This window comes from Zingiber officinale, chromosome 2A, assembly GCF_018446385.1.
Source record: "Zingiber officinale cultivar Zhangliang chromosome 2A, Zo_v1.1, whole genome shotgun sequence".
Taxonomy (NCBI): Eukaryota; Viridiplantae; Streptophyta; class Magnoliopsida; order Zingiberales; family Zingiberaceae; genus Zingiber; species Zingiber officinale.
The window spans coordinates 102122913-102143931 of NC_055988.1; the positions used below are offsets into that span (position 1 = coordinate 102122913).

The window sequence follows — 21019 nt, forward strand, 5'->3', positions numbered from 1 at the left end:
CCACTTCTCGCTTGACTTATGTGGACAAGTCTTGCTTACGTCTTAATATTGACCGTCTTAATTTTAACCTATATCGTGACAATTGACTTATACAGATGTGCTCCTCTTATTGCCATATCATTAGTTTGTAAAAACAAACATCAAAACAATTTTTTTTATTTCACTCTTTTATTATAGCGCCCTTTAACATTTTTTTTCTCCCCTTACTTATACTAATAATTTAATAATTAGAGATACTTTTTTATTTTTAACCTATAAATAAATAAATGAATTTCTCGATAACGATACCAGCGGATAAAAGATCCCACCCGACAGGATATTGTTGGGTTCGCCCGAATCAGAAATCATAATCCGGACCCGACGAAAATGCAAAGTCGCGGACGGTGATAGATGGCGTCCGCGGCTCCCGTGGCGGTGGCGGCGCCTCAGCCTCCTCCGCCCGCTTCTTTCCTGGTTCGGCCGGAAGCTGCTCGCCACCGTCTCTACGATTTCGCTAAGACTGCCCTCATCAAGATTTTTGCGTTCCCCTATGCCACCGTGCGTCCTCTTCGTTTCGCGCAGCTATTTCCCCTCTTTCTTCTGTTTTTTCTTATAAACGTCCCTTCTAGCGATGATATTAGGTTTGCGAACTGTACTGCAGTGGAGCACCGGATACTGACAAGTGGGACGACGCCCAAATCGGTCACTACATTGGAATTGGTCTGACGCCTTCTCTCTCTATCTCAGTATCTCTCTCTGAATTATTTCTTAGGTTTTTAAATGTGTTGTGTTGTGTGTGTGTGTGTGTGTGTGTGTGTGTGTGTTTTGCCTTTTTGGCTAGATTCATCGTGCTCTGGGATCACCAGACCCGACGAGTTGTCGGAGAGTCAGCGGAAGCCTTACACTGCCGAGTTTTGCGAGCTGGATCCTTACGTGGTATGTGTGCTTGCTAAAATTTTCTAAGTTATGTTAGTCGATTCTGTGACATTCTACTCCTTATTCATCCACCGTGTTGAATAAGATATATCAGAGGAAAGGGAAAACAGCTGGATGAGCTCATCTACTTTGTGCTTGTTGGGGAGTTTATGAGATGCTCCTACTTTATCGTGACTGGGAAATTATACTGAAGCAGTAAATTGGTTTATACTTAATTAGAAAATTGTACTGTTATGTATTTTTCTTGCATATTTGGTGTACCTGTGTACTTATGTTATTCAAAAAAAAATATATATTCTTGTTGTTGGATGTTCTAGTGGTAGAAATGTGAAATTTGCATGTTGCAGGAAAATTTGGAATCTCATTTGCATGACAAAGGTATTCCAGCTGATATTGTGTGTTGTTTCCAGAACTTACAGGTACTTTCTTCGGTTTATGCTTTCTTTGTTTATAATTATTAGTAATCTTGTTGTAAAAGTACATTTTGCTGCAGTCATGCTTTGAGAGCGAGGAGAAAGCTGCCAGTCTTTTAAAAAATGTATCATCATTGCTTAAGCCAGGGGGGTATTTTTTTGGTATAACTCCTGATTCATCTACCATCTGGTACGAATACTCTTAGCTTCATTTCAAAAGTTCATTAATGTAGATTCTCAACTCCCAATAGTCGTGGGAAAGACCTGAAAATAATCAACAAATAGTCTGGAAAATTATAGTAGAACTCTAAAGTTAAAAGTGCCATTATTATAAAGGTGAGCTAAGTATTGAATAAGAATTAATGTTGTTTCTTTTATGCTAATGTAAGCTAATTCATAACAGTATTTTGAAATCTCTTTGAAACAAAAACAAACTTGTAAGTGTGGGACTTTGGACAGTCTTGTAAGGGTTTTTGATTAATTAAATTTTAGCTATCCACTCATCCACTCTAGATATGGTTGGCCATAGTTTTAGTTTAACCTGAGTTCAACATAAGAATGGTTTCTGATATGGGCTTTGTAGACCAGTAGTCTAATATATGTTTTTCAAGACTCCTAGCGGTTCCTTATGATAACTCATTGTAGGGATTTTTTTGTTAGATCTCCTAGTCTGAAGTGGTATTACTATTAGAATACAGTTGTGCGGTTATCTGTGCCATATAGCTGTTTCCTATACAAGGATCTAAAAAATTATTTCAATTGTTTTGCTTCACTCTCTGCAAGATCAATACTAACAGCAAATCGTTGCAATCAAACAGCAAACAAAGATCACAAGCATAAGCACAAAATCAAACTATTTATGGTCTTGAACCATAATTTTTTTTTCTCCACATAATTTTACAAAATTGAAGTCTGCCCAAACATGGATAAGAGTATCTTTCATGATAAGGGTCTATGTATCAAACACATAAAATCATCAAGTTGAAACATGATGTCTTATTTGTGTTGTGTCCGACATTAAGTGTCCCACATGACATACCCTTTCTGGAGTTGTGTTGTGCCAACCCTCATACATGGGGGTAATATGGTGTAACCAAAGAGTCCGAGACTGAACCTATCATGTTCAATCTTAAAAGCGGTGTTATTTCAACCTTTGCCATTTTGAGATTCTGAAGTCATGTAGCAACTTGAGAATTTATGAAAGTTGATGCTTTTAGTTTCCGAAATCACTATTAGAAGATGAAATGAACTAAATGTAATCGATAAAGAAACTCATGATAAATAATGGAGGTCACTATGGCCTTTCTATCATTCATGTCTTTTATTCTTAAGTGTCTTCTGCAAGTTTCTGCAAGGTCTTCATCATGTTGTATGCATGAAGAAATGCCACTTTTTTAGGACAAAGTATCAGAAGAATGTTGAAGCTTCGCACAATAAAGGAATTGGTATGAAGGCCAACAGTGTCCCGAGTTGCATCCGCTCAGAGAACTACATTATTACATTTGAAGTAGAGGAAGAGAAGTATAAAACATCACACACTCCATATAAAGTTGTTTTTTTTTTCCTTCAAATAATGCTATCTTAGATGCCAATGATTGCCAGGTTCCCTTTCTTTGGGAAAAAGTATCAGATCAAATTTGCTAATGAAATTACTTCAGAAACTCATTGTTTAGTACACTTTGCAAGCCTAATTAGGTTAGCCTTCTTACTTGATTCATTTATTCTGTTTTGCTTGAGTCTCTTGTCTATGCCACATGTGGACATGATATTGAAAAACATTAAATCAGGTTGGCCAGAGATGCAGGTTTGGACTATGTGGAGATACAGAACTTGGCTGAGTTCTATGATGATAACAGGTATATTTTCTTTACTCTTTCTGGTTTTATCTTTTTTGTCTTTTTTTTTTGTTTGCAAGCATTTTTTGAGGATATGACCTCTAAATATTAGTACTGAATTGATGTTGACCAAGGAAGTAGATTTATTGATTTTTTGAAGACTATAGTGTGCATGTTGGAATTACCTTTTGGCTGTAACACAAGGATAACTGTGATTAAAATATCTACCTTTTTAGTTATTCTTTTATCACGTTTGCTTCATGTTGTGTGAGTATTGAGTAGATAAATCTGTTATGCTACAAAGTACAGGATAAATGAGCTGAAATATAATAATCAGAATATTTTTATTAAGTATCCGTAACTGCTTGGTAATGCACAAAGTTAGTAATACCCCAAATTTGTCACTATCATCTTGTTGGACATGGTATGAACATTATGTGCCAAATAACTAAATTATTTCCATGTATTGCAATTAAATAAATGAAGGACGACTCAGTTTTAATATGATTTTTCTGAATGGTTTAATCCGGCACGTTGAGATACAGGTAGCAAGCAGGACTTGACATTTTCCCTATGGTAGAATCACTTGAAACTTTACTAGTTCATGCAGTTGGAAAATATCTATTTGCTAATGAGTATGCATGTTTCTTAGTAATTATCTGTTCATTTTTTTTTTTGAGAACGGAAAGTGGTGTGCATATTCCCATCTGAATATTCATGGTAAGAGTGGTTACATAAAAGGATAAGAAGTTACTGATTCATGTAAACAAACAGTGTTTCCTCTTTGGAATCACATTGATGTCGACATTTCCTTTTTCAGCAATGTAGCATTGCCAATGCCATGTCTAGGTGATAACAATGTTCACCATATCAGCACATTTTCCTTGTACATGGTTATTATTGCCCCCATGCATGTGTATATATAAATATATGTAGGATATCAAGCAAGATGGGTGATAGATCAATTATGCATCTTATCTAAGAAGATAATAACCTTGTGTAAGAAACATCTAGTCAATGTAGTAAAAAAATATTTAATATTAGTGATGTAATCTTGCATAAAGTTCAATAAAGGAGTATGATTTTCGGTTCGAAGAGCTGAATACCTGGATTATAAAAAAAAAGGAGTATGATTTACCCCTGAGCAATAGTGCAATGACATGGCGCCTTCTCAATTTTCCAGACATCTAGGGATTGAGTCTTAACTTTGGCGAATCAATTTCCCTTAATGGCGGTTGACCTAAGAACTGGGTTGATGGCCACCCGCTGTGAGCGCTTTATGATTTAACCTGGTGGGCGATGGGAAACTTCCGTATGGTTGGACCGATCACTTCATGATTAGTCGGCATAAGCTGGATACCTAGTGCTAACTAAAATTAAAAAAAAAATAAAAAATAAAAGAGTATGCTTTGTGCCCGGGCCTACAGTGTAGCGATTAGACCTTGTAAGCAATTAATCAGACATTTAAGGTTCGAATCTTGGCGCACTACAATGATTTTCCTTCGGTGGGACGACAAACTTAAGAACGCTGGCTGCTTGGATGGATCTCGCTTTCTGATTTATTCTAGTGATTGGTGGGAAACTTCCATGGGTTGGGCTAGTCACCTCCAGTATTAATTGATTCGAAGAGCGGGATGCTTTGATTCTTTAAAAAAGAGAGAGAGAGTATGATTTATGTAGCTAAATCCAAATAGTTGGGAAACAACTTTAACATAATATAAGCACATAGTGTGTGATGTGCTGTTTGTGGATAATTAGTAGGGGTGAGTAAAAATTCAGTTAAACCGAACAAACCAACTGAATTAACTGAATTTAAAAATTTGATTCGGTTATTTCGAAATTTTATTATTTTTCTAAAAAAAGAAATCGGTTAATTTGGTTCAGTTTCAGTTTTAAAATTTCTTATTTAGTTAAATTGAATAAATCAATAAAAAAATGAATTGATAAACTCGTTGTAAATCCCGATTACCAAATTGGCGACTCCGGAAACCGCTATCACTCGCAACTTCGGTCTTGTGCCTGGTCCTTCACTACTCTCTGACCGCCATCCTCCTCCACCATGGCTGGTGTCACAAGGGTAATTTCTGCCTTAGAAATTTCCTGCGCGGCGACCAAACACCCCACTTGATTCAGCCTCCGAAATGCACCACCAATGTGCTAGAGAATGCACAAGACAAGCACGAACAAGACAAGCCAAACGTACAGGAAAACTCCCAACCTTTTTGTATTAACACTCAAAGGATTACAAGTGACTCTCTTGGCAGAATGCTCATACAATCTCTCTTGTGTCTTGCCTTTGCCACACCCTTGCCTATTTATAATCCATAGGCAGGGTTGGTTTGGCAGTTTACAAGCAGTTGCATGGCAGTTGCCTCAACTGCCATGCCACATGTCCCAAACCGCTAGCCACCTCATTGCTGCCTTGGCGCCATGTCAAAGGCCAGCCTGCACCCCTGTGCTGTCCATGGTTCTGCTTCATGGGCTTGGGCCGAAGTAACCCCTTTGCTGCATCTTTCCTCATGCTGCATTGCATACACCCGCTGCATGCCGTGGCTCACGAATTCTGCAAGCCATGCTTGGCCAAATGCTCCGATTTCGCGCGTCCGCTTCTTTGCATCTGTTTGCCACCATCAAGTCGACCTCCCGCTCGACTTTGTGCTTGGACAGTGCCCGCGCACTGCCACATGTCCACCCGCTGCTTGGCATGTCTTGCGCACATGCCCACTATGCTGGATCCAAGGAGCAACGAGCCAATCCTTGCGCCCAGCCATGCCGTCGAGTCTAAGGGGCTAACAAACCACCCCCACGAGAAGAAGTCGACGCCCTCGTCGATTGCTTCTGTAAGTATGCTTGAATCTGCTTCTCGAATTGCCATAGAGTAACATCTCTTTCCCATGTAGCCTCAGACTTGGGTTTTCCCTTCCACAGAACCAAGAATTCTGTTCTTCTATTCTTTTTGCTCATGCCAAATGTTCTATGGTTCAGGATCTCCGTAACATCCTCACTGAATTGCTTTCTTACAACCGGCAGAGCTCTCTTGGCACAACTTCTTGATGGATCCATGTCATCTGCATGATACTTCTTCAAGAAACTTACATAGAATATAGGATGTACCTTTAGCCTTTCAGGCAAGTTCAACCTGTAAGCCACTAATAAAGTCCATAGAGACAGAAACCCAAGGTATCTCCGAAATGGGCAATGGCTGAAGTAGTCCCGCTTCCTTTTTTCTTTCCGTCTTGTCTTGTTGCCACACAAGACAAGTCTTGACGTAAGCTTCTACGTCGTTCTCCATCTTTGGCCATATGTAAGAACGAGCCAATAGAGCAAGCAGCCGCTCGACACCCGGATGTCCAGCCCATTGTGGATCATGAGTTTCTTTTAGCAACTCTTTCTGCAGACCACCCGCTGCAGACACGAAGACTCTCCCCCCCTGTAGATTAGGAGATCGTCCTCGATCCAATACCGCCATATGATCCTGTCTCTTACTTGCTGCACCAACTTTCCATAAGTTGTGTCACTTGGAGCAACATCCTTTATCCTGTCCAACATATCAGATTCTACTCTTGAGATAGAGTAGAAACTAGCAAAAACTTCCTTCCGACTCAATGCATCAGCCACTTGATTGTGCCTTCCAGGTTTGTGCTCCCAAGCAAAGTCGTATTCAGCCAAGAATTCTTGCCAACGGGCTTGCTTAGGAGACAATTTCTTTTGTGTTGCAAAGAAGGTGTTAGCAACATTATCAGTTCTGACCAAAAATCTTGTGGCCAACAAGTATATCCGCCAAACCTGTAGGCAATGCACCACTGCCACCATCTCTTTCTCATGGGCAGAGTATTTCTGTTCTGCTGCATTGAGTTTTCTGCTTTCGAAGGCAACGGGATGGCCTTCTTGCACCAACACGCTGCCAATAGCTCTATCGGAAGCATCAGTATGTACTTCGAAAGGCAATTCGAAGTCTGGTAAGCGCAATACTGGTTCAGATGCTATTGCCATCTTCAATTTTTCGAATGCCTCCTTGCATGCATCTGACCATTCCCACCGCATGTTCTTCTTTAGTAGGTCTGTCAATGGGGCAACCTTCTTTGAGTATCCAACAATAAACTTACGGTAGTAGTTTGCCAAGCCCAAGAATGAGCGTAGTTCCGGAATAGTTGTAGGAGGTTGCCACTCAACAATGGCGAGCACCTTCTTTGGATCCATCCGCACATGGCACTTGCTGACCATGTGTCCCAAGAACATGACTTCTTGGCTAGCAAATTCGCACTTTACAAAGAGTTGATGCTTCCTTAGCTGCTCGAGCACCATCCCCAAGTGCTCCAAGTGCTCTTCCAATGACTTGCTGTAGATAACAATATCATCTAAGTAAACTACAACAAAGTTGTCAAGGAAGTCGTATAACACCTCGTTCATCAAATTGCAAAAAGTGGCAGGGGCATTTGTTAAGCCAAAGGGCATGACCAGAAACTCGTAAGAGCCATAACGAGTTACACATGTTGTCTTGGCCTCGTCTCCTTCTGCAATTCTGACTTGCCAATAACCCGATCGCAAGTCGAGCTTTGAAAACCATGATGTCTTGCTTAGTCTGTCCAGCAAATCTTGCACCAGTGGAATAGGGTATGTATTTTTCACCGTCACTTTGTTCAGGGCCCTGTAGTCCACGCACATTACCATCACTCCATCCAAGTGAGGCATAGGGACCGTCTTCGTCTTTCGTAAGAAATCCATACCCAATATGAGTTGGAAATCTTCAAGTGGAATTACCATCATGTTTGCTTTCCCCACCCAAGTGCCAACAGTTAAGGGTACGTTGTAAGACATACCCACAACTGCTTGCGCTTTGGCATTCACCGACTTGATATATCTTGGGCATTTGCTTATTGACAACCCATAGCCTTGCACCAGTTTGGCAGATACAAAGGTATGAGTGCCCCTGTATCCACCATAGCATTTGCACTTTTCCCGTTTAACATCACAGAAATGTGCAGAAGTTGAGAATGAGCCCGCACCATGTCCTCTGACATATTGGTTAGTAATTCAAGGACTCATAAGCAACAATTGTATTGAGCAATTGTAAAGGGGTTGACAAGTGTAGCAACTTCCTGTTCGTAGTCTTCCCCTTTATCACCCAACAGGAGGGCGTTTAACTTCTCACGTTTCGGACAGTCCTTGGCAAAATGGGGCCCATTGCATAAGAAACAACCCTGATTTTTCCAGTTGTCCTTCCCTCGAGTAGCCACATGTTCCGCCTTTCCTTTGCCATGGTTGTTCCCCGAATCCTTTCTCTTAGCATCCTTCTTGCCTTCCTTCTTCCAATCTCCTTTCTTATCCTTGCGGACAAAATTGGACTTGGAAGATGAAGACGTGTTCAAATTTTCCTTGCTCATGCGAAGGTCCACCAAGGCATCAGCGACAACAATTGCACTAGGCAAATCCTTCACATTTTGCCTACGAAGTTCAACTTGCGCCCAAGGCTGTAAACCATACAAAAAGTTATACAGTTTGTCCTCCTCGGACATATTCTGAATGTCCAGCATCAAAGAGCTAAATTCTTTGACATAGTCTCGCACAGAACCGCTCTGTTTGAGACGCTTCAACCCATCACGCGCTATCCAGAAAGTGTTGCCTGGAAGGAATTGGTCCTTCATTTCCTTCTTCAACCGATCCCAAGTATCAATCTTCTGTCGGTCCGCATTTGCATCATCCACCATGCGAGTCCGCCACCAGAGTTTTGCATCGCCAATAAGGTACATGCTAGAGATTGTTACCTTCTCAGTTTCAGGAGCGCCAAAGTGCTGCTCCATGTCCCACAGAAAGTTCTCGAGTTCCTTGGCACTCCGCGTGCCTCCAAAAGACTTCGGTTCAGGAACTCTTACCAATGGACGTTGAGGCATTGCTTCGACACTAGAAGCCATTGCTCTTCGCAGAACAATGATTTCGTAGCGAAGATCCTCATTATTCTTCCGTAATTGCGCCATCTCTTCCAGTAGAGATTCTTGGGTTTGCTCGAAATTTGCCTCCAAGTTAAGGATCCTTGCAACCAAATTGCAAACATCCTCCCCATTTGGTACCGCACTGAGCAAGGCTTCCACAGAAGAAAGCCTTTCTCTAATCTCGTGGTTGCCACCAGCCATGAATCTGCACTCTGATACCAGTTGTCACAGGGGTAATTTCTGCCTTAGAAATTTCCTGCGCGGCGACCAAGCACCCCACTTGATTTAGCCTCTGAGATACACCACCAATGTGCTAGAGAATGCACAAGACAAGCACGAACAAGACAAGCCAAACGTATAGGAAAACTCCCAACCTTTTTGTATTAACACTCAAAGGATTACAAGTGACTCTCTTGGCAGAATGCTCATACAATCTCTCTTGTGTCTTGCCTTTGCCACACCCTTGCCTATTTATAATCCATAGGCAGGGTTGGTTTGGCAGTTTACAAGCAGTTGCATGGCAGTTGCCTTAACTGCCATGCCACATGTCCCAAACCGCTAGCCACCTCATTGCTGCCTTGGCGCCATGTCAAAGGCCAGCCTGCACCCCTGTGCTTGGGCCGAAGTAGCCCCTTTGCTGCATCTTTCCTCATGCTGCATTGCATGCACCCGCTGCATGCCATGACTCACGAATTCTGCAAGCGATGCTTGGCCAAATGCTCCGATTCCGCGCGTCCGCTTCTTCGCATCTGTTTGCCACCATCAAGTCAACCTCCCGCTCGACTTGTGCTTGGACAGTGCCCGCGCATTGCCACATGTCCACCCGCTGCTTGGCATGTCTTGCGCACATGCCCACTATGCTGGATCCAAGGAGCAACGAGCCAATCCTTGCGCCCAGCCATGCCGTCGAGTCTAAGGGGCTAACAGCTGGATTCCTCCCCTTTGATCTTGTTGATCTCCTCTCCTTGCCTTCCTTCTCCTACTTCAAGTCCTTGGTCTCAGCTTTCCTTGCCCCCTTCATGCCTCCTCCCTCCGCGTTGCTAGCTAACGACCGCCGCCGCCTCCTCCTCCTCCTCCGGGGTCACTCCTTTGACCTCCTCAGCCCCACACCCTTCTTCCACTCCGATCTCCTCCCTCCCTCTGCGATTGGAAGCTTGATCAGAAGTTTATGTGAGCGGCTAAGGCCGAAGGGGCTGGGAAGAGGAATCTCAAGTGGTTGGCGGAGTTCAAGGGAAGGGCAAACACTCCTCGCTTAGCCGCACCTACACATGGCAGACGTTGACTAAGCCTCATGAGGATGAGAACAAAAAGGAAAAGGATGATAAGAAAGGAAAGAAAGAAAACACAGGCACTGTCCATGTGGCGGAGAACGGGAGATTGAGGAGAAGAACCCGGGCCCATTGCCATCAGAAAGGTTTACCTCATCTAACTTCACTGGTGATTCTTTTTTCTCTAAGTTAAACTAAGGATGAGGTTTAGGTTGTATCCTGTGATTTTATCTCATTCATATTGTTTCTTTTTAAACTAGAATGAGGTTTAATTCTTTCTGAAAATTAATGTTTTCTTAAAGTTGGATGATCAAAATTTTATATTACTGCTATTAATCATTGGCTAGTATACATGTCAATTAAGCTTCATCAGCTGTGGAGTCTTGATCTTAAGTCAGGATTGATTTTGGATACCAACCATATGAAAAGAAAAATTGTGATATCAATGAGGAAAGAAAAATTTGTTTAATTCGATTTTCGACTGAATTAACCGATATTTTATCGGTTTAGTTTGTTTGATTTTTATTGAAAAATTTGCTCACTTCGATCTGTTTGAATAAGTTGGGTTTCGATTAATTTGGTTCGGTTTTAACTGAATATGCTATATAAGTCTATAGATGTCCTAGGCCTCTATATGACAAGAATACTTTATTCAGAGTGTTCACTCTTGATATGTGTCTCTCCTATGCTGATAATGGAGGGTGGTATCAAAACTAGTATAACTAGTTTTTTAGTTTTGTTATATGCTTTGAGAATAGTATTTTATTATGTCTTTAGTAACTGATTACTTAAAATCATTATATCTTTCTAGATCTAAGAATCAAGATGACCTCAGAAATCCTCCTGATTTCTGGTTCAGACTATTTTGTGTTTGTTTTATTTTTCTTGACTTGTAATTTCTGGGTCATAAGCCTGTGGTGTCTTGTTGTCAGATCTCAATTTGTTAGTATGCTCTTCAGCTACGGTGGGAATTTCATGGATCCCCGAGGGAGGCTTCTTCCTCGAACATTCGATTTGCTAGGTGCTAACCTTTGTCTAATCCACAATGGATTTTTCATTCGGGATCTCCTTCTAGGTTTAATCTTTATCACGACTGGTTTCAGGTTTGTACTCCACATTTGTATTCCAGAAGCCTGATCCAGACGCCGCCCCACCCATTATGACCCCCTTGTTTTACGAAGGGATGTACTCTCACGAAGAAGTAAGTTTCAAAGATTGAGCTGTGAACTCTATTTACAGATGCTGATTGTCTGACTTTTTTGTCGACTTCTCCCTTTTCTCATCAGCAGCACGAATGGCCAGTGAGCAACTGGAGGCCGCAGCCTGCCGTAGATGAAGATAGAAATGGGCAGACCGACACAAACATTGGCGCAGGCAGTGTTCTTGGGGACAATGACAAAGGCATCTTAGGCCCTGGTCCGGCCGATCTTCGTTTTCCAGATCCATTATAGGAAGCTTCACTTCAGCTGGTGTATGAATACTTGCCGGTTCAGCCACTGCATCTAAAATGAATGCGGACTTCAACATCTCTAACATTATTCAAAAAAAATTGCGATAGAAGATGTAATGTGAGCAAGATGCAGCATCATGTTTATGTTCAAGAGACGTTGGTGATGCTCGTCGTGGTTGTGAGCACATTAGCGCTCCATAATGGTGTTGTGTGACCCATGTGGACTCAAGGGATCACCTGAGTGGCCAAGTTAACAGCTACTAGGGCAGGTCCCGCCCAAGTATATTAGAAAATAAAGGATGCCATCGTGATGAAAATATGATACCAACTACGGTCAATGCAGCTTAACGATGAATTCATGTGAGGATTAGAACAGAGTAACGTGTGTTTATTTTTTTTCTTGTGCTTCTAGCACGTGCGGTATAATCCTACCTTGTATTATTGTGCAAAGTTTTTAAAAAATATTAAATGGTGTTCGTTATATGCCGCAAAGGCAAACAGGGTTTCGACTTACGAGTGGCAACGTATAACGTGTTAGCCTTCGACTGGGCCGCTCGCCTGTCCTAATGGACCAACTCACACCGCCGAGGCGACCACGATAACTGCATTATCCTCCAATCCCATTTCCCAGTGAATCTCTGCATCAATAAATGCATGGCTTAATGTATGCTTCCCGACACGCCTCTATTGGCGTCACCACGTGACCTCGCGTTCACCTTCAGCCTTCTCTTTATATAACCATAAGCTGGATCACCCACCATTTCGTCCTCCTCCACTCAACTGGCCTCCGTCGAGGTGGACAGAATAATGGCGTCGCGGTGCTCTTTGGCTCTGCTTATTCTGTTTGTTTTGGCCGTGTCGCTTCCTCGGCCGCAGCAGGTGAACCCTCTCTACCCGTCGAATTACATCTCGTCTGATCTAATTTGGATCTGGATATGGAAGAGAAAAATCTTCATTCGATCGTCGACCGGATCGCAACTAGCTTCGACCGATTTTTCGCGCTTTTTGATCCTTCCGATCAATTGTTTGTGAAACAAAAGACTCGAAGAACTGGATCGATTATGAGAGAGGCGTATCGTATCGGCCTTTTGGGGGCATGTATTTCATGTTTTGGTCATGATCCCTTTTTAAATTTGTTATTTCGGCTCTTTTACTTGTGCAAAATACGCTTCTGTTATGATTCATTTATGATACTGCTACCCGATTTGCTTTACTTAATCTGAAGTAGATATTAACCTCGATATGTTTCTACAGGTATTTGCAGTGAAACCGATGCCTCAACTCAGGACAGCTTCAAGGATTATTCAGGTGTTTTAAACTAATTCTAAACTGAACTCTATTAGTATAGGCAAATCTTGTGTTTATTCTCTCTTAACAAGAATTACGTGCTTTTGTTGTCCTTGCTCGAGGCAGAATTCGATCATTGAAAGGATTAACGATAACCCTGAAGCTGGATGGAAAGCTTCCGTGAACCCTCGCTTTGAAAATTATACAGTAAGATCTGGAACAAATTTTGGTTGTTTTGGATGTCAATGGAACTTGTAGTTGCTTAGTTCTCATGGTTCCTTTTGTAGATTGAGCAATTTAAGCATATTCTTGGGGTTAAACCTATGCCTTCCAATAAGGCGATGGTCCTTCCTACAAAGACCTACCCAAAGTCTTTAAAGCTTCCCAAGGAATTTGATGCAAGGAAAGCTTGGCCCCAGTGTAGTACAATTGGGAGAATTCTTGGTCCGCTGCCTTTCCTTTTTTTTTTTTTAAATCACATTTTTATTTTAAAAACTGATTAGTCATGTGAGACTAACTGTTCATATTTGTTGCAATTATGCCCATGGATTAATGATCAACTAAAAGACCAGGTATGTTGGTTTACTTAGGTTTTCTGATGTATTAAACTTATTACAACCTAAGTTACACAAAGATTATGATGTACAGGGCCACTGTGGTTCTTGCTGGGCTTTTGGTGCTGTAGAATCGCTTTCTGATCGTTTTTGCATTCATTTTGGCATTGTAAGCCTTTCTTGTCTTACAAAAGGATGTCATTTATTCTTTGAAGGTGGTCAATATAAATTTAGCTATGTTTTTATTTTGCAGAATGTTTCTCTGTCTGTCAATGACCTTTTGTCCTGCTGTGGGTTTATGTGTGGTGATGGCTGTGATGGAGGGTATCCTCTAAGTGCATGGCAATACTTTGTCCAGAATGGCGTTGTTACTGATGAGGTAACTATGACAATTCCTAATGGAACTTTTCTTACAACCAACCACTTTCAAAAGTTGTACTAGTTCTCTACTCGGAATATTTTCAAGATCTTGTCTCTACTTCGACTTTCATCTAGTGTATATGAAACTAGTTATTGATGGATTTGCCTCCAATTTCTCAAGAAACATTTTTGTCTCTCCAAAATTTATTCTGGTTATCTATTTAAATCTTCGCTCGTGATGAACCAGTCATGGCCGGTCCAAAGCCTAGATAAAGGAGAAAGGTTGCGTTAGCTTGCCAGTTAGCGTTAAAACTATAACAAATATTCAATGAATGGATTCATTAAACTATTGTGTCAATGCTAGGTTGTTCCCTGGAAGGAGCGCTTTGCAGGATTCGACTATAACATCTCAGCAAGGACCGCTACATCTCCAGAACTCGGGTGTAGTGCTAAATATGCAAAAGTTCATATTGCAGGGTTTGATTGTAATATATCGGAAAAGGCCGCTACATCTCCATGAGAACTTAGGTGTAGCTTGAAAATAGGTAAGAGTTCTCACACCATAGACGGGATAAGAACAAATATAATAGAAAAATTAATAATTTAAAATTTAGAATATGGAACATAGGAACTCTCACTGGTAAATCAATGAAGGTAATAGATACGATGATTAGAAGAAGAATTAATATTTTGTGTGTACAAGAGGCAATGGGTAGGTGAGAAGGCAAAACTGATAGAGAACTCGGGTTTTAAGTTATGGTACACAAGGAACAGTAAAGCAAGAAATGGAGTGGGTATTGTTATAGATAGTCCGTTAAGGATGAAGTTGTATGAGTAGTTAGAAAAGAGGATAAAATTATAACCCTTAAATAATAGTGGCGAAAGAAATTATGAACATAATTAGCGTGTATGCAACGCAAGTAGGATTAGATGAAGCTACCAAATCAGGGTTTTGGAACGACTTAGATGAAATATTACAAAATATTCCACCAAATGAAATGATTTTAATAGAAGGTGATCTAAATGAGCATGTCAGAGTGAAAAATAAGGAATATGAGAGGGTAAATGGGGGTTATGAGTTTGGAACGAGAAATGAAGAAGGGAAAACAATATTACATTTTGCGATAGCATATGATCTTATATTAGCTAATATGTTTTTTAAGAAAAGAGAAGAACACTTAGTCACGTTCAAAAGTGGGAATAATAAATCGCAAATTGACTTTCTTAGGGTTAAGAAGAAGGATAGAAAAATTTATAAAGATTGCAAGTTTATCTCTAGAAAAAGCTTAACTACCCAATATAGGTTAGTAGTGTTGGATATACGTCTCAAACATAATATCAATAGAAAGGAAATATATATGACTCCTAGAATTAAGTGGTGGAAGTTAAAGGATAAGAAAAAAAGTATATTTAAGGAGAAGGTAGGAGACAAACATTAGATGAAATATACGGTGATTCTAATACGACATGGGATAAAATGATATTAAAGTTGAAAATAGTAACTAAGAGTGTACTCGGTGAGTCAAAGGGACATGCACCACTAAGTAAGAAATCTTGGTGATGGAATGAGAAAGTACAAGAGAAAGTAAGAAAAAATGAATAGCTTATAAGGAATTATATATTTGTAAGAACGTGAAAAACTTAAAAAAATATACAATAGCTAAGAAAGAAGCTAAAAGAGTAGTGAATGAAACAAAGAATGAAATTTTTGACCGATTATATCAAAAAATTGGATGCAAAAGAAGGAGAAAGACACATTTATAGAATAGCTAAAGTGAGGAAAAGGAAGATAAGAGATCTCATTCAAATAAAATATATTAAAGATGAATGTAATAGGATACTAGTAAACGATAGAGAAATAAAAAAGCGATGGAAGAGGTATTTTTATCAACTTTGTAATGAAGGTTTAGGTGGCCGACTTAACTTAGGTAATTTAAGTAAGTCAAATAAGCATAGAAATTTAAATTTTTATCGTAGAATTCAAATTTCAGAAGTACAACAAGCTTTAAATGAGATGTACTATGGAAAAACGGTTGGACCAGATGATATTCTGATAGGGGTATAGAAGTGTATAGGGAAACAAGGTATATAGGGAAACAAGGTATTGAATGACTTACAAAATTATTTAACATTATATTGAAAACGAATAAAATGCCTGATCAATGGAGGATAAGTACTCTAGTTCTCTTATAGAAGAATAAGGTAGATGTACAAAATTGTGTAAATTATAGGGGTATTAAACTAATGAGTCATATCATAAAATTTTGGGAAAAAGTAATAGAAAAAAAATTAAGAAAGGAGGTCACGGTGATCGAAAATCAATTTGGGTTCATGTTTGGAAGGTCGACAATAAAAGTTATACATCTTCTTAGATAATTAATTGAAAAATATCTAAAGCAAAAACAAGATCTACACATAGTATTCATTGACTTAAAAAAAGCTTATAATAGAGTTTATATGGAGAAATTGTAGAAAAGAGAGGTGTTAGCATAATATATATTGAACCAATTAAGAATATTTACGAGGTTGTAACGATTAGAGTAAAGACTTTAGGCAGAGTGACTGAAGCATTTCCAATAAAGATAGGGTTACATCAAAAATCAGCTTTAAGTCCCTATCTTTTTACAGTAATTATGGACGAATTCACTGTATACATTCAAGACATAGTATCGCAGTGCATATTATTTGCAGATGATATTGTTTTGGTAGATGAAACACGTGAAGGAGTAAATGCTAAATTAGAATCTTAACGGGAAACACTAGAAGGGAAAAGTTTTAGCCTTGATAAAATAAAGACAGAATATATGGAATTTAAGTTTAGCAATATAAGACATAATGAGATAATTGTTAAGATTGGAGATGATGAGTTGCCTGGAACCGAGAGCTTTAGATATTTAAGATCCTTTTTGAAAAATGATGGAGGATTGAGAGAGATGTCTTACATAGAATACAAGCACAATAGTTGAAATGGAGGAGAGTGTCGGGTGTTTTATGTGATCATAAAGTACCTCTAAAATTTAAAGGAAAATTCTATAAAACTATAGTTAGACCTGCTATGTTATATGGAGTTGAATGTTGGGTTATAACTTGAGCACATGAACAGAAGATAAGAATTGCAGAGATGAGGATGTTAAGGTAGATGTGTGGACATACGAGAATGGACCGAATAAGAAATGAAAGCACTAGAGAGAGAGTCGGAGTTACATCTATTGAAGGAAAAGAGACACGTTTAAGAGCATGCACTTAGACGACCAATAAATGCTCCAATTAGGCGATGTGAAATTATGACAAACACAGATATCAAACGAGGAAGAGGAAGACAAAAAAAGACTTGGTCAGCAACAATATAATAATATAAAATTTATTTAAGTATAGATGATGATACAGTAAGAAGAGATAGAGCTCAATGCCGTAAAATAATCCATATAGCCGACCCTACCTAGTGAGATAAAACTTGGTTGTTGTTATTGTTATTGTTGTATCTACTTAAATCTTCAACTCTAAGTACTCGTATTATGTGGAAGATCTTTTGTTATGGCGTTGAATTGATTCCCATGTTTTTTTTTGTTGAATGTACAAAAATTTGTGAAGCTTATAATGCCCGAAAGCATGGGAGAATGCTCTTCAGCTGATTTTATTATGAGTAATCAATAGTAGGTCATTCATAGCATTACTATACCCTTGCTATTGATTGTGTGTTGGTTATTTGTCAGTATGGGTTTAGCATACAATGTGTTTGGAATTCTCTGTCCAAATGAATATTTCAGAGAGCTGACGGGATTCTATTGATAATGACCGTTTTGATTCTTTGGAACAACTTGATTCATTTAGGATCCCATTTTATACAGATATTGTTTAGTATGATCTTTTATTATGATGTTTTAAATGGAATCTCATAGCATACCATTAAGTCTCGAAGGATCAAGATCAGCTACTGTTTTGTACTAAATCTGTGCACGGACTAGCTACGTGCAACTAAGAAGTAACGTAGGATTTGTCACAAAAACAAATCAAATCACTAGGGGCCGGATGTACTTTCAACTGTGAGCTTATTAGATGAGTAGCACAAGTAAAAAAGTTTCACCAATGTCATGTTCCTTTAGTTGATTTATCAGGCCAAACACTAGAATTATCTGAGCTGCAACTATAAATGGGCAATGTAAATGTGATTTTCTAGAATCTGTGAATTTCAATTGCAAATAAACATGTGCGTATAGAAGTTCCATTCAGTAATATGTAATAATATAAATGGGTAATGAAAATATGATTTTACAAAATCTGTTTATTTCAAGTGCAGCTAAAAGTGTGCATATAGAAGTTCCGTTCAGTAATATTTGTATACTATCTCAAGTAATTAATGATTTAAAATGATGGACAATTTGTTCATCTAGAATGAACATCTTTATGTGTAGAGAATTTCCAATGTACCATTTCTTATCTTCTTAGAGCATTCACATCAGATACCCTGTTTAAAGATTTTACCTTAAATTTTGGATAAGGTAGTTAAAAAATCTTTACATCAGCTACCCTATCGATTCCCTAAATTATGCATTTATGAACAATACTTCTCTAAATTTAGGGAATTGATTCCATTCCCTAAACATTATAGAGGAGAGAGAAGAAATAGGAAAGCTAATATATGATATATTAAAAAGTAGATATTCAAATTTAATAAAGTAATTTTTTTACTCTAAATTATGCATTTTAAATAGGGAAGCTGATGTGGATGTCTTAGACCCAAAATAATATTTGTACCTGTCTCTCCTGAAAGAAACAATAACAATCTGTATCTTGCTGCCTTATGGAAACAATAAATTTAATTCATTTTTTATCTTCTCTAGGAACGGAAAATTTTGATGTTATATCTTTCCTCTTTATATAGCATAAACTAACATACTTATTATGCTTGATCTCGCAGTGCGACCCATATTTTGATGACATTGGATGCTCTCATCCTGGCTGTGAACCTGCATATCCAACTCCAGCATGTGAAAAACGGTGTAAAGTTGACAATCTCCTCTGGGAGCAAAATAAGCATTTTGGTGTCGATGCATACATGGTAAACTCAGATCCAACGGATATCATGATAGAGGTCTACAAAAATGGTCCTGTAGAAGTTGATTTCACAGTTTATGAGGTATTCAATACCTGAAAACTCCCAGCTCATCCTTTTTAACATTGTTTTCTTCATTGACTTGCCAGTTATTTCATTAATAGATTCATTTCCTCCGTATCTTCCATGCTTCACATATGCTAGATACTGCTAGATAATATGGAAATGACAGGGTTTTGCCAACCTTATTAAATTCTCATTCGCACCTAGGACTTTGCACACTACAAGTCAGGAGTCTACAAACACCTGACTGGTGATTTTATGGGTGGCCACGCTGTGAAGTTGATCGGATGGGGGACCAACGAGGACGGTGAAGACTACTGGGTCTGTCCAGACATACTTTCAGTTTGTGTAGCTTAAGTCTCCGAAAAATACCGCTCTGACTTGAGTCTGTTTCATTGTGCAGCTTCTTGCAAACCAGTGGAACAAAAACTGGGGTGACGTATGTGCAAAATTGGATCGCTGCTAATGCTATTCAGAATCTAATCCAACCTTTGATGAACTTATTCATTCGTCTTTGTTGCTTGTGCAGGATGGTTACTTCAAGATCCTAAGGGGAAAGAACGAGTGTGGGATCGAAGATGATGTTGTAGCTGGGATGCCTTCGACAAAGAACTTGATCATCAACAATGCCGCCGGTCATTCAGAAGCTTATGCTACTTTTTAGCGCACTTTGCCTGGGTAACCTACCAGGACGTACGCCAATATATGTTATGATGTTGCTTAATGATCTATTGTCGATACATTTGAACTTATTAGATAATTCCGAAGGCACGCCACCAAAATGTCTAGCTCTTAATTAAGATTCTCATACATGCTAAATTTACAACAGTTAACCCAACAGTACATTCTCATACACTGCACGCACAAACGACAGACATGGCACATAGATCAGGCTATAATTAGGCGACCACCAAAATACGATCTCTAAGTAGATTCGTTGACGGCGAGGTGAGCGACGTGGAACTGCGCCGTGTACTTGTGAGCCGAGTCGCTCAACTCGTCCCGCGGCGGCTCGTTCAGAAACGCCCAGTTGCTCCTCGTCCACCTGCTCCAGTTTATTTAACTCAACAACATGGTTATCTTAATTAAGAAGATAATTTGTGTTTGATTAAGTTAATTACCAGTCACCCGTCTTGGCAGCCTTGTCCACGTCCGATGCATCATCAGGGAAACCCATGAAAGTCCGCTTTGCTCTCGCTCGATCCTTCTCCTAATTACGATACAAATTACGTTTAAAAAGGAGACGGCCGTGGAGTCATTAAAAAGCCAAAAAAGGAGGATTAAATTAACCTGAGGAGACGTTTGGGGAGTCAAAGCGGCGTCGGAGGTGAAGTCTTCTTCCTCTTCTCTGCTCGGCTTCTGCGCTCTGCGGAAGCTATCGATCTCCTCTCTGGTCAGCGACTTGTTTCTCTTCAGAAGAACTGTTGCAGGTTGCAGCAGTTGCAAAGATTAAAAGAAAGGACTTGAAACAAAAAGAATTAAGTGACTAAGATCTACTACCTTTCTCTGAGTCCAAGACGTGGGACGACCAACCAGCCATGAGAGAACCCATTCGTTCTTGCTTTGGAGCTTCAACCGCGGTGAAGTTTGCTTGTTTTGAAGCTGAATGGTTGAGAGAGTTGGTTTATAGAGAGAGAGAGATGGGATGGAAGGGAATGAGTGGGTACTGACAAGATCGCACACAGACTTGAGCAAACAGGGACTGTCATCCTAATCCAAATCCCCAACGACTCTGACAGAAAAGGACATCAATTACTAAATGGGATACTAAATCTATTAACAATTATAAATATATTTATATTTTTAACATAGTTGGATGAAGAAACTGGGATGAAGTCATGGTCGGAGGATGGAAGTAGAACCAATAAGCTCTTGACAGAACATGTTAGCC

The 21019-nt window shown here is 39.5% G+C and overlaps 3 protein-coding genes across 4 annotated transcripts; 2 read left to right on the forward strand and 1 right to left on the reverse strand.

The window, feature by feature from the left end:
• The first annotated feature begins 300 nt into the window (after positions 1-300).
• On the forward strand, positions 301-12128 carry LOC122041768 (mRNA cap guanine-N7 methyltransferase 2-like). Of its 2 annotated transcripts, none has more exons than XM_042601557.1 (11): positions 301-537; positions 621-699; positions 821-915; positions 1263-1334; positions 1409-1518; positions 2727-2849; positions 2931-3023; positions 3116-3184; positions 11294-11382; positions 11465-11562; positions 11648-12128. In XM_042601557.1, the coding sequence occupies exons 1-11, from the start codon at positions 391-393 to the stop codon at positions 11810-11812; spliced, it is 1140 nt and encodes a 379-aa protein (XP_042457491.1). In that variant the 5' UTR covers positions 301-390; the 3' UTR covers positions 11813-12128. The 2 variants fall into 2 exon arrangements, with proteins under 2 accessions (XP_042457491.1, XP_042457492.1); XM_042601558.1 differs by having other exon boundaries at positions 11651-12128.
• Positions 12129-12508: 380 nt separating this feature from the next.
• Positions 12509-19924, forward strand: LOC122041769 (cathepsin B-like protease 3). The gene is made up of 11 exons (XM_042601559.1): positions 12509-12690; positions 13066-13119; positions 13225-13305; positions 13386-13542; positions 13666-13670; positions 13747-13821; positions 13906-14031; positions 18931-19149; positions 19336-19449; positions 19532-19567; positions 19658-19924. Exons 1-11 carry the CDS (start codon positions 12619-12621, stop codon positions 19790-19792), a joined length of 1074 nt encoding a protein of 357 aa, XP_042457493.1. The 5' UTR covers positions 12509-12618; the 3' UTR covers positions 19793-19924.
• Positions 19900-20790, reverse strand: LOC122041770. The gene is made up of 4 exons (XM_042601560.1): positions 20629-20790; positions 20419-20549; positions 20250-20338; positions 19900-20173 (listed from the first exon to the last, which is right to left on the reverse strand). Exons 1-4 carry the CDS (start codon positions 20678-20680, stop codon positions 20053-20055), a joined length of 393 nt encoding a protein of 130 aa, XP_042457494.1. The 5' UTR covers positions 20681-20790; the 3' UTR covers positions 19900-20052.
• Between the last annotated feature and the right edge of the window lie 229 nt (positions 20791-21019).